Consider the following 13,695-nt stretch of genomic DNA (forward strand, 5'->3'; position numbering starts at 1 on the left):
AACCTTTCCATAGGCCTTTTACAACATTTGATGACTTTCCGCACCATTTTTGCCCTTCGTTCCGTCCATTCTTCGATCGTCATTTCGACAGACTAAGAAGTGGGTTGCACAAAAAGTGCACACAAATTCTGCCGTGCCATACAGCACTCCGGCTTGTACTCCAGGCAGACAAATCCTTTTGAATGGAGAAAGAGCAGCACTGCTGCACCATCACCCACATTTTTGCTGACTCACTGCATAACCTTTTGGGACAGACCTTGTATTTTGGCTTGTTCACCCAACCTCAAATGTTGAATGTGATGTTCCCACAATGTGCTCGATCGCAATCATGATCAATGACAACTCGAGGACATCGCATTGTTCATCACAAGTGTTTTATCATGACTGAAATTTTTTACGGGCAACTAACAGTCGAATTTATTGCAGCTGTACAAGATCACATGCTAGCTTTCTTTTGTCTTTTTGGATTCTATTAGCGCGTCAAAAAACCATGCCTATTTGTAGTCTATCTTAGTGGCACCAACTGTTCCGTGTCTGGTTTCCTTGTTTTTAGCATTCTCTGTGGTATTCTGTGTCCAGCCATCCCGTGATGGCTGTCTAATCGCTGACCTGATTTTTCGGACATGGTGGGGCCACAAAAATATTCTATAGGAAATTAATGTGCAGTAAGAAGTAAATTTTGTTCGCTTTTACAATGCCAGCAGCAGAGAAATTTTGTTTACAGACTTTTGCATGGCGGTGTGCTTTAGTGTACCGTATTTTCCGGTCTATAAGTCTGAAAAAAAATGTATATATAAGTTGCACCGGTGTATAACATGCACTTGTTTCTTCAGTAAGTGATTAAAAAAAATTACAGTGACGTTTCACTCACTGAACGCGAGTCACGCGCAAGTGTATGGGTGCCATATATTTTCTATATAATTGCGATAGCAATGACACGGACACTCCAGGCGCATTTCTGCCATGGTGGTTGCCACGATGTTCCGTATAAAGTCCAAGGGAGATAACATCGTCCCCGCTTGCCGTATGCTGTATATGCAAGTGAAAGCATGCGACGGTGAATCGAATCGCACACAAGGGTTTCGCGGGAAGGCAGCACGGGAGGGAGGGGGGGGGGGGGCGGTTTGAATTTTTGATTTGAATTCACTGAATCCGGGAAAAAAATGCACATAAGTCGCACCGTTCCATACGATGCTCCGACGAAAAATTTAGAAAAAAAAAAACATGTCTCATACACTGGAAAATACGGTACTTCAAATTTCAAGACATTTGAGGTCCAATTTCGTATCAGCCCATTGCGCAGCGTGATGGGCATCACAATACTGAAAGGCATACATGTAACATGAGACTGACTGCGTGACACCAGCAGTTTAGGCTGCATCACACAAATTTATCTTGGTCCTTTCTGCCAACATGCAAGCTTAAACCATTCTGTCCAGTAAGTGCATAGACATTTGGTAGGAACCATTGCTGCAGTTGTCAAATGGTTACCCACGGGCCCAAATGCCACTTCTACGGCCCTCAGTCTCATCCGTGTCTCAAGCCCAATCACCGACAAGAATGCACTAGCGTAGCGGCAAACTTCTTATGACAGTTTACCGCCTGCTACCAGAACGGCTAGCAGTGAATTTTCACCACAACTATGTTGCCTTCGCAGCTAGACCTAACACTCCTTCGGAGGTTGTCAACGATTGAGTTACAGTTTGGTGCCAAGCTGACACAGATCTATACACAGCAGCCGTACGGCTCTCAAAAATGTTGAGAAACTGCCTCGCCTTTGAAAATGAGAGTACGGACAAAAACCTGAAAGGGACCAACCTTGTTTCCCCCATCATATTTTCAGCACTGCGCACCCAGATCATATCTAAATAATTAAGCAAGGCCCCTACTGGCATCCAAACTTTTGACTGCTTCTACACATTGGTTCAGAAGAGACAGTGGTGGTGCTGTGGGAATGTTTGAATAATCGATAATCATTCCCACGTTTGAAAGGTGATCTCTCAGCAAACCAGCAAACCGTCGGCAGGCGAGGCAAATTAATATTGTCTCGATATGACACTAATGGAGACGTGCACACGCAATTTTTCCCTCCTTTAACCATGCACGGCGGCTAGCAAACTATTCTGGGGTAGCAACGCCCCTAGCGGATGACCTGCGAGGAGGTCAGGCAAGGAGGTTGAACGGCGCTCCTGGAGTGATTGCGCGGGCACAGAAAGTATATAGGAGGCTATGCCTAGATCATGTATTGGATCTAGTCCCCTAAGGTAAGACGGTCTGGCTGACCCACAGACTACACAACCGTAGTCTACTTTGCTGCGTACCAAAGATCGGTATATATGCAGAAGACATTTCCAGTCAGAGCCCCAGTGTTTCCGTGATAAGACTTTAAGTACGTTCAGTGCATTATTCGCTTTAATTTTCAAACTGTTTATGTGTGCTATAAAGTTTAGCTTCTTATCAAACATAACGCCTAGAAACTTGTGTTCTTTTTCAACTGGTAGAACAGATTGGTGCATCTTCAGGACAGGGTCTGGATATAAGCCCCTTTTTTGGGAAAAGACCACAGTGACAGTTTTTTCTGTGAAGAAATGGAAGCCTGTTCTCGGTTGCTTATTGTGTTAGTTTATTTAATGTGATTTGAACTTGTCGTTCGCAAGTTACCATGTTTGATCCTCGTCACGCAATTTGAAGATCATCGACGTATAATGAATGCATGAGAGAAGATGGAATTATTCTATTTATGGAGTTCATTTTCACCACGAACAGAGTTGTGCTTAGTATACATCCCTGTGGCACACCATTTTCCTGGACGAATATGCGTAACAATGCTGTTCCTAGACGGACTTGAAATGTTCAGTCAGACAGAAAGTCGGCTAGACACTGGAGCATTTCCCACGGATCACTAGATCCGCTAGATCTCTTAGTATGCCAAATCTCCAAGTGGTGTAGTAAGCCTATTCCAGGTCAAAGAAAACTGTAAGGCAATGCTGTTTATGCAGAAAAGCATTCCGTATTTCTTGTTCTAGTCGGACAAGGTGATCGGTTGTTGAGCAGTTCTTTTTATAACCGCACTGGTGAATGTCTAGTATATTTTGTGTTTCAAGAATGAATGTCAGCCTTGCATTTACGATGCTTTCATAGGATTTTGCTAAGCAGCTTGTGAGAGCAATGGGTCGGTAGCTGCTGGGAGATATAGGTGATTTTCTGGCTTTCAAAAAAGGTACTGTGATTGCGTTTTTCCAGGATTTTGGTATTATGCCTGTATCCCATATTTTGTTGAAAAATACTAGTAGAGCTTTTAGGATGCAAGTGAAAGGTGGGAAAGCATTGAGTAATGAATGCGGTCATGGCCAACTGCCATTTTTTTGCCAGCAGAAAGTACCCTATTTAATTCTTGAAGTGTTAGGGGATCATTGTAGGGTTCATTTGATGTTCATGTAATAGGCAATCTCTGTTTCTCTGCAGACTGTTTGTATTTTAGAAATGTATCGGAGTAGTTCGCTGAGCTCGAAACATTATAAAAGTGTTCACCTAGTATGTCAGCTTGTTCGTGTAGTGCTGTCTGCATGCCTGGAGTTGTGAGTAAAGGTACTGTATATGACAAATAGTCTCCCCTGAATTTCCTGAGCTGATCCCACAACTTTTTGTATGTGATTGAACTGTTAATTGCAGTGACATATAATTGCCCTGATGACTTTTCCACTTACCTCCGGACATATTGCACTTTCGCCTTAGCCTGTCTGAAGTTTACAAGGTTACTATAAGTGGGGTACCTTCTCAGGATACCCCAAGCCTTATTTTGCTATTTCTTTGCTTGTGTGCACTCTGGTGTCACCAGGGGTTTAGCTTCTTTCGCACAATGTTTGATGAATAGGGTATTGCTTTTTCTGCCGCTGCTATTAGGAGTGCTGCGAGTTTTTCATTAATTTCATCTATGTTAAGTTCTGGTGAAAGGACTTCTTCTAGTTTTGCATTCTCCATAAATAAAGGCCAGTCCGCATGCTGTAACTTCCAGCGACGTGGCTTAGAGTTTATGATGGGTAATGTGGGTGATAGTTTGATGACTGCCGGCAAAGGATCACTTCCATATGAAGTGTCCAGGACTTCCCACTTAAAATCACTAAAAACACATGGTGAGCAGAAGGCTAAATCGAGACAACTAAAGTTCCGTGAGGTAGGCGAGAAATACGTTGGTGCACCTGAGTTTAAAAGACAACGTTAGTCGATAAAATGAAATCGTCAATAACTTGCCCTCTTTGGTCAGTTTTATCGCTGCCCCAAAGGGTACAGTGTGCATTAAAATCGCCTACTAAAACAAAAGGCTCCGGCAACTGCTCTGTTAAATTTTCCAGGTCTCGAGTTGTGAAATGGGAATGTGGTGGAATGTACAGAGAACAGATGGTGACAGTTTTATAAGATAAAACGGTGACAGCTACAGCCTCGTACGAGGTATTTAATAAAACGTTTCGTGTAGGGATGCCGCTTTGCACAACAATAGCGACTCCCCCAGATAGACGGCTAAAGTGTTTGCGGTCCTTTCGTATGACAGTAAAACCTTTAAGGAAATGTGTATATTTAGGGCCTAGATTTGTTTCCTGTAAGCAGAATGCTACAGGTGAGAGGTTGTTTAGCAAGTCTTTAATGTCACCTAAATTGTTGATCAGGCCTCCACAATTTCAATGTATAATAAACGTCATAGTGATGGTATTGAGAATATTAACTGACGTATATGGATTCAAAAGTTGTAGGTGACGTGTTAAAAGGGATGTGCTATTTACGAGAACGGTAACCATTCAGGTTACCGGTCCCTTTCTCGGAGCAGTTACAAGCAGTTTTTCCTTCTTGGCACGCTCCAGAGAGCGCGGATCTTTTGGCATCAATGACGCCGAGGTTTTCGGGTCGACCTCCATTGCCTTCTCCAAGGTGCTGGACGATCGAGAGCCAGGCACCGAAACGCGTTCCTCGCGCCGTGAAGTTCGGTTCAACTTTGGGCCCTGCGACACTGTGGTCTGTCGGCCCGTCTTCGATGATGATGGCGCAGCACTGGCTGCAGCCATCAAGGGGGCAGATGGAGTTTCTACGGGTACACTGTGCATGGACCCTGTAGACTCCTGAAACCAGTGTGGTGCTGCCCCCTGCCGCGCCGCACTGGCATAGCTAACTTGAGGTAAGTGCCCCTAGCCTTTTCCTCACTTTGTAAAATCAGATTTTTTCTTTTACGGTGATTGCGATGATTTCTTTTTCTTTTTTCCAGCAAGGGCAGCTCCGTGGGCAAGCTGGATGGTCTCCCTTGCAATTGACACAAAGTGCTGGAGCATTGCAATTGTCAGAAGGATGGTCGTTGGCACTACAGTTTGCACATGCTTCTTTGCCTCTGCATGATTATGATGCATGACCGAACGAACCTCTGGCACTTGAAGCACCGCCTCGGGTTCGGTATGTATGGTCGGACGTTGATTTTCAAGTATCGTGCATCCAGTGAAGTGGGCACAGTACTGGTTCCAAATGTTAGTATTACGTGTTTCGTGTGGATCTGTTGGTCATTTCGCCGAAGTGTAATTCATTGTACTTTAATTACATTTTGCTCTTGGAAACCTTCAAGCAGCTCCTCATCGCTGAGATTCAGGAAATCTTCTGATATTACTCCTCTGCTTGTATTTAGGGAGCAATGTGGAGAGATTGTTACATTAATGTCACCGATACTGGTGAGTTGGGCGAGCTTTTCAACTTGGTCTTTTTTTTTTCAGTTCAAGGAGAAGGTCTCCGCTAGCCATATTTGTGGCTTTGTAGTCAGGTCCAATCATGTTTACGAGGGATTTCGATACAAGGAAGGGTGAGAGTTTTCTTACGCTTGTGTTGCCTTCACTATGAAGGACATGATATTTTGGGAAGGTGTCTAGGTCAGTTCGGAGGGTAAATTGGAAGATTGGATCGGTGCGACCTCTTTTCAGAGGCCGATCTGAAAGTCGGGGGAACGCTTCTGCCATAATATGGTTTCAAAATTCGGCTGCGTTGGTAGCCACCCACTGCCAAGCCCAACAAGGGGACGCTACACGTTACGAGAAACCTGCAGGTGCCAGCTATGCACCGCCACTATAACCTAATGTACATACCCAAGAGTGGATACATTACACACAGATAACCCTTGCCGGCCGGAAATTCGGAAGTAAGAAGAAGACAAAAGAAGACAGGAAAGAAGAAAAAGCAGGAGAAAAAGACGAAGATTGGAAAGAGAGGCAGGAAAAGGCGACTGCTGATTTCCCCTCGGGTGGGTCAGTCCGGGGGTGCTGTCTATGTGAAGTAGAGGCCGAAGAGGTGTGCCTTAAAGGTCCGAACACCCAGCATTGGTTCAACCCCCAGGATCCCCCTTTCCCCAGACACGGCTAGCACGGCTACACGCGGGAGGGTCCAACCCTCATGTGCTGGGGCCTGTGGTGTCGCAACACACCAAACGCCTGCTTACGCAGACGCCTCTGCGGGGATGCAAATTTTAACGTATTTTCACGCGTATAACTCGGACCAAAAATTTTAAGAAGTTTACAATGAAGTTGGGGTGTGGGTTATATGCAAATTTTACTTGGAGGTGTGGCTTCATGGCAACGCGGTGCGCACTGCTGTTTTGCCACACCTTGAGGCATAGTTCTCTGCCATTTAGTTTTGTTATCTCCAAGGGAATCTCACCCTTGACTTGTGCACAAGATAAATTGTGCTGGGCTCAGGTTCCTTAATTCATTTCATCTGCCGCTACCTACTGTGTTGCATGCTGCTGCACAAACACTATCAAAGGGGTCAGCAACTCAACACAACCAAAATGATAAGCGTCGAAAAAGGAAAACAATCGCTGTAAAATAAAGCTGCTGCTCACTACTAGTACTTGTTGCAATGTTACAATGTTGCAGTGAGAGGCAAAGAAAGGCTATTGCCAATCTATATAAAGAAGTTTGTACCTACTATGAATATGGGAAAGTCAGCAGGGTCGCCATTGTGGGCCAGAAGGCAGATTGGTGGAGCCAGGACAGAAAGAAAGGCACGAATCGCAGGCTGAGCCTTACGAAACAGGCCCTGGTCCTTCAGGAGAATGGCGTCCAGACCTGCAACATACAAGGCACAGGCTAAAGGCACCTGTCAATGCACTCACTTCTTGCACAATCGCTGGGCCGAAATCGGGCAGAGGTATTTGCAAATACAAGAACCCTAGTGCCATAAGGTGGCCATTCGCCAAACTTGGTGATGCCCTAGACCAGGCAAGCCAGCTGTACCAGCAGTTTGGAGAATGATCAAGACAACAGTTTCTCACAGAGGTGAAGCACAGGAAGTCGAACGCAGAAACCCGCATACCTTGGTCAACTCTCTTCAGTCCCCAGCGAGTGGCACAATTGGAAGCCTGCACTACCACTTGCTTCTTCCCACTTTACATGTGTGGTTAAACATCTGTCTTGACGCAGCAGACACTGTGGCCGCCAATACCCCCCAGTTGGCAAGTCAGAGACAGCCCTTTACCTACCAGTGCATTCTCAGTGTCATAGTGTAGCATAGTTTCGAGTCAGCGACGCGCCGATTAACGGGCACCAAAACGTCGTGGGCTCATGGTGCGGCATAGTTTCGAGTCATCGACGTGTAGATTAACGGGCACCAAAATGTTGTGGGTGTAGGAACGGCCAAGCAAGACGGGTATTGCCAGTCACTCGGGCAAGCAGCCGAAAAAAGGGAGATTTGTTTTTTTTTGTTGGCACGACCTTGATGCATGCCCCGAGAGTCCTTTGTAAGAACACCTGCGTCTTCTCTGGCCTGTGCGTGCCTTGATTGGGCTGCTGAAGACTGGAGGGGTCTAGTGCTTTCCAGAAACCCTGAAATATGTGATGTCGCTGTACCGTGTCCACAAATTGCTAGCAGCCTATGTATTGTCCGAGAATATGGCACCGTGTGGCCGGCTGCCGCGGTTGCTTCTGTGCTTGTGAACGAACCTAAGGGTGTGCGTGTATGTCTGTGTGGTGCAGTGCAGGAGCGCAACCTCTGACAGTGGGGGAGAATCACCCGTTCTCTCGCCCCTGATTAAAAGGCGCGGCCAAGACCTTTCGGAGGAGCAATGAAATAATTAGGTGAACTGTCAACCATACCTGCCGTTCCCCAACCTGGGGAAAGGAGATGCTATTTAAGCGCAGGTTTTAGTTTCCGCTAATCAGTCTAGAAGCTGAGCCTGCAATCTGCAGAGCAGAAGTCAAGCAGCTAGTGCCATCCAGTATCACATGGGCCGCCTAGCAACGTCGGAGCTCCAATGAACTACAGTTAAACCTGGATATAACGAAATTGACAAATTCCCGAAAAACTTCGTTATAAAGAAGATTTTGTTATATGCAGGTTCGGCACGAAAATTCGAAACAGAAACCGCTTACCGTATTTACTCGATTCTAACGCGCCCTCAATTGTAACGCACACCCGTTTTCCGTTTTCGTCGAAGCACTCATCCTTGGAATGTCACACCAGGTAGCGGATGCGTGGATGCGTGGACGTGTGTCATTTCGCACATGCGCGAGGCATCGGAAACGAAGAGCATGCGTCACGATGGCGTCGTAGCGTCGTATATAGTTACAGTAGAACCCCGCTGTTACGTTCCCGGGGGCTGCATTTTCCCGGCTGTTACATCGTTTTCAGCCGGTCCCAGCATAGCTCCCATAGAACCCAATGCATTGGTAACCCTGCTGTTGCGTCACAACTGTGGGACCGTTCCCGCATCATACGTTGCGAACTGCCACCCCGTGCCGGCCCAAGCGGCCATTTTGACTTTTCATGTCGCTTGGCTTGGTGGCTTGACGATGGCATTGGCCGCCCAAAGTGCCGGGGGCAACAACTATGATGTATTTTCGGTTTCCGCCAGCAAAAGTATGGCCCTTGAGATCTGTATTTGCTATTTAAAGATGGTGTCTATGACGCGTTGTAGCCCTAAAATTGGTTTTGGCTCATAAATATTCCGTATAAAGTCCAAGGGCGACAACGCAGTCGCCGCGCGCCGTATGCTGTATGTGCGAGTGAGAACGTGCGAGGGGAGCCGACGACCACGTCTAAATCTCGCGCGCTCAAGAAAAGCAGGGAGGAAGCGGCCTTCTTCCGTTGTGCTCGAGGCACCGGCGAGGGAGCGAGGGGGGAGGGTAGCGGATCGGCGTTGTACTGCACTCTGGCATCAACTGCATACTGCGCGGCGGCGCGCGGTCGCGGGGGCCGTATCTTGAAGGCGATCTGCGCTGGGGCAGAGTCTAGCAGTGTAGGTGCGTCGGCGGCTCGTAGCTTTGTGCGTGCTGTGTGTTCTTGGCGCTCAGTTTGCGTTGAAGCGATGGACACCAGCACGAAGGTCACTTCGCTCGCTTCTCCAGCAGCGTTTCCACACGCCGCCAGCGTTTGACAGTGCGTGTCCACGCTCATTGAGTGTGATGTGTGACAGCGTGTACCAGCGTGTCGGCAACATCAACTGGAAAAGGAGAGAGTGCCGGCTTGGCGGGCTAGGCCAGCTGCAGGAAGCGGCAGGATCAGGTTTGAATGAAGGGAGGGGGAAAGGTCACGCCCGTGGCGGCAAGATCACCAGGTCGAGGGATGCAGGCCTGCCTTGCACACGTGCGCTCACTTCGCATTCAGTCGTGGCGGAGGTGCGTCCGGTTGCTGCTCACACAAAAATGACGAAATTTGGGGCGAAATATTTAGGTTGTCGGAGGAGAAAATTCATTATATCGAGGGGGTCTCCCGCTGCCACTTCGTTACGTAGAGGTCTAAAATACATGTGCTTCTATGGAGTAACGGCGGGGAATAGAAAAACTTCGTTATATCCAGGAATTCGTTATATGGAGGTTCGTTATAAGCAGGTTTAACTGTATTTGACATACGAGACGATAAACCAACGTCTGCAACGAAGCTCACAGTAGTTGCCTCAAGTTAGCTCAAGCAGATTGAGATCTGCTTGAGAGAAGTCGTCAGATCTAGACTCCCAGGAAACCCAGCCCAGCAATCACATCCACCTCAACAAGATTGGCTTGCCAGCATTCTTCGGGAAATCTCTGCACACTGACCTCACAGTTTAAGGACTCGCTGCGACTGCCCGGCCACATGTATGACATCGTTTTTCTTTTGAACTTTGTTTTAGTGAACTGCTGTTAAGTGTATTCTTGTATATTTGATCCACACCCAGTTTCATTTTTATATCCACTGTTAATTGCTCGTCACTTTTCTTTGTCGCCATCATTGAGCTATATCAAATTCAGGTGTGTTTTCTTGTGTTTTTTCTTATTTTATTATTGTCAGTCAATAAATATCTTTTTTTTTGTTTATTCCCTACTATGACCCTTTCACTGTGTTCGCTGGAGTACGGAATGAACAACCGGCTTGTATACCCCGTCGACGGCTTAGCGCCGATGGCGATCGCGTGACAAGCCGTGACACTCAGAGAGGAATCGTTCAAGATTCCATACAGCGAGCTGGCCTGCAAAGTGCACAGCTGTGTACACTTGGAAATGTAATAAACACCTTGGTAGTGCATTTTCAATAACCAAACCTAATAAGGGGCCCTTTAAATACCTTAAGTTACTGTGTTATACGTTCCTTAAGTTACTGTATTACACGTTCCAAAGTAACTTGGTATCATTAAAATACTTGGTGACTCAGTAGTATTTAGAGTGCAACTTACAAATACTTTTCAGAGTACAACCTGGTATATTGTGCTCATCATTTAAGATATGAATGAGAACATTCCAACTTAATCTGCAAGCTAACTCATTACCAACCTGTCTAACCCCTGCCAAGCGGCAAGACATGTTCCTTACTTCAAGGCACACTTTGCACTTTTTGCAGCATGTTTTGTTCACTACAAGCAGCAAGGAACTCCCTACCGACACAAAAAACTAGAAAAGAACCCAGCACCAAGAAATGCCTTTCTATGTCGTGGACCTCACAACACAAACCAACAAGGAATGAAAACAGTGCAAACCTTCATTTATAGACACCGGGTGCGAGATGAGCTTGGACCACTGGCACCTTAATGCAGTGGCACTGCAAATGTTATGGCATATATGAAGGCCAGGCCAGCCAGGTGCCGCAGGCGCAGCTGCCAGCTACGTTGGCTGATTATGTCTTGCCTTTCTTGTTTTTTGTGGCCAAAATACCATGTGGAACCAAATCCAAACAAACATGTTGCATTTTTGGGTGCACGAACAGTTACTTAAACATTACTGAAGCTGGTGAGGCAGTTCCATCGGTTTTCATTGCAGCCTCACAAGATGGAACGGAAGAAACCCTAGATATGCAGGGTCTGTAGGCTATGATACGTACACTTCCGACACTCCTTTGCTTTTGTCTAGTTGTTTTAATATTAATAAAGGAGCTGTTCATATGCAAGAGCTTCATGCTCCATGTAAATTGTGTTTTCGCCTTTGCAGGTGTGACGGCTTCGCAGCTTTGGCACCGAAGGCGAACATGCAGATTTGTAGTCGCCATTTTGCCGTCCTCCCAGTGGCTGAGTATATTTTTCTACCATAATTCTTCCTTCTTCACGCTTCCCAGCTCTGGCTGCGTCTGGTACATGACTGTTTGCTGTGCATCGATGGCGAACGTAGAAGCAGCGGCGTCTTCATACTCGCCGCTGGCCTTACACGAGCACCAGCCACCACCGACTGCTCTCGTCGCACCCCAGATGTGTGAAATAAACCAAGACTTGGGATTGGGCTAGTTTCTACGGCATTAAGATCTGCAAAGCATTGCAAACAAAAAAAGAAAGACAACGGACAAAGAACAGGAACGTACAGACACATGTGCGATCAGCAAAGCTGATCATACATGTGTCTGTACGTTCGCACATGTGTCTGTATGTTTTTGGCAGCAAAGCTGATCAAAATACAAAAAAGGGAGATGTCTCCTTTTGTAATTTTTGATGATTGATTGATGTGTAGTTTTTATTGGCACAAGGGCCAGATATGGCCAAAGAGCACCATGCATGTAGTGATGAGTAATGAATGGTCTGTTAATAAATGATGAAATGAGTTAAGAATGGTGGATAAATGTGGCTGTAAAGGGGCCTAAAATTAATCGCTGTAAAATACAGAGGATATAAATATACTAAAATAACCGTAATGATTTGTGATGTGCGCTATGATAATAAAATACGTGCGATGAAGAATACTTAGCATGACGTGGAGGTGACAGCAGCACTAGTACCTCAAAGAGCCCTTGGGGGCAAGGGCTGGTAGGCACGTGCTTACAAATATGCCTGTATTGCAGCTGCAGCCTCCAAGAGGAGGTCGTGCTACAAGTATCCGGGCCAAATGACTTTTAAGATGTCGGTTTCGGCTAAAAATTTTAATATTGTTTTAAAATCAAAAAGCGGCTCATTGCTCAGAAAAAATGCTGGGTGTAAAGGTAAGTGGTGACGATATGCGAAACCAAAGTACTTTTTCTGGGTTTATGATGTGCAGCTTATTTAATACTTCGGTATCCCACTGGATTTGCCAATACTTCCTCAAGTGATGTCGTATGAAGGGTTTGAGGTCTGTGACTCCTATGGGCATATTTATATCAGTATCACTATAGGCTATTGACATAGCATTTTCGTCGGCAGGTGCATTGTCTACTATGCCTCTGTGGCCCGGTACCCAGCAAAGAACAATGACTTGGTTGCACATATACGCTGTACATAGCAATAAGTACAGTTTATTAAAAACAGGGTTCTGATGTTTTTGTAAGCTCATTAAACCTCTAACGATGCTCAATGAATCTGTGAACACAATAGCTTTAGTGGTATGTGTCTCCTTTATATGTTTTACGGCCGTGAGTATGGCAAATGCTTCTGCAGTGAATATACTGGTGTGTGGATTTAATGCACCCGATTTTAAAAACTATGCTCCCAGAGCTGCATAAACCAAACCAGATGGAGACTTTAAAGCATCTGTGTAAAATTTTTCGCAGCAGTACTTGGCTTGAAGTTCAAGGAAGTGAGAACGTAGATGCGCTTCAGGTGCATGTTTTGATACTTGTACAAAAGAGATGTCACACTGGATGGTCTGCCATTCCCAGGGTGGTGGAAAGCAAGTGGGAGCCATTAGAAGCTTTCTCTAAATGGGACACCCGTTTCCTCTGCCATTGCTTCCAAACGCAGGAACAGAGGAGTCCTCAAAGCTGGGCGGTTACGAGAAAGCCTGGCAGTGGATTCGTCGCAAGTGTGTGACATGGGTGTTCAACATTTGATTCTACCTTCAGGTTTGAAGTACGAGAAAGCTAAATATGTCCTTTAGATATCTAGGGACCATTCATTGGACTCAACATACAGGCTTTTTACAGGACTAGTCCTGAAGGCACCTGTAGCCAGGCGGATACCCAGATGGTGAACAGGATCGAGAATCTTTAAAGCACTAGGCACAGCATAGTGATAAACTACTGCACCGTAGTCAAGGCGCGATCGTATCAGACTCTTATACAAGCTCAAGAGGCATCGCCTGTCCCTTCCCCAGGATGTGCGTGACAGAAGCTTCAGTAGATTCATTGTTTTGAGACATTTCTCTTTAATATGTTTCAGGTGAGGTATAAAAGTGAGTTTAGAATCAAAGATTATACCTAAAAATTTATGCTGAGAGCTTACAGATAGACGTTCTCCATTCAGAGAAATATCGGGATCTGGTAATATTCCTCTCTTGTTTGAGAAAAGCATGCAGGTACTTTTCTGTG

The 13,695-nt window shown here is 45.9% G+C and overlaps 1 protein-coding gene across 1 annotated transcript in view; it reads right to left on the minus strand.

Annotated features, from left to right (window-relative positions):
• The window catches only part of LOC119440204 (three-prime repair exonuclease 1-like), a 163,876-nt gene that overhangs the window by 128,323 nt on the left and 21,858 nt on the right, over window positions 1-13,695 (minus strand). Inside the window, exon 4 of the mRNA XM_049661037.1 lies at window positions 6,952-7,091. Coding sequence (XP_049516994.1) covers window positions 6,952-7,091 — 140 coding nt within the window. The remainder of the gene's footprint in view (window positions 1-6,951; window positions 7,092-13,695) is intronic.

Source organism: Dermacentor silvarum, chromosome 1 (genome assembly GCF_013339745.2).
Source record: "Dermacentor silvarum isolate Dsil-2018 chromosome 1, BIME_Dsil_1.4, whole genome shotgun sequence".
Taxonomy (NCBI): Eukaryota; Metazoa; Arthropoda; class Arachnida; order Ixodida; family Ixodidae; genus Dermacentor; species Dermacentor silvarum.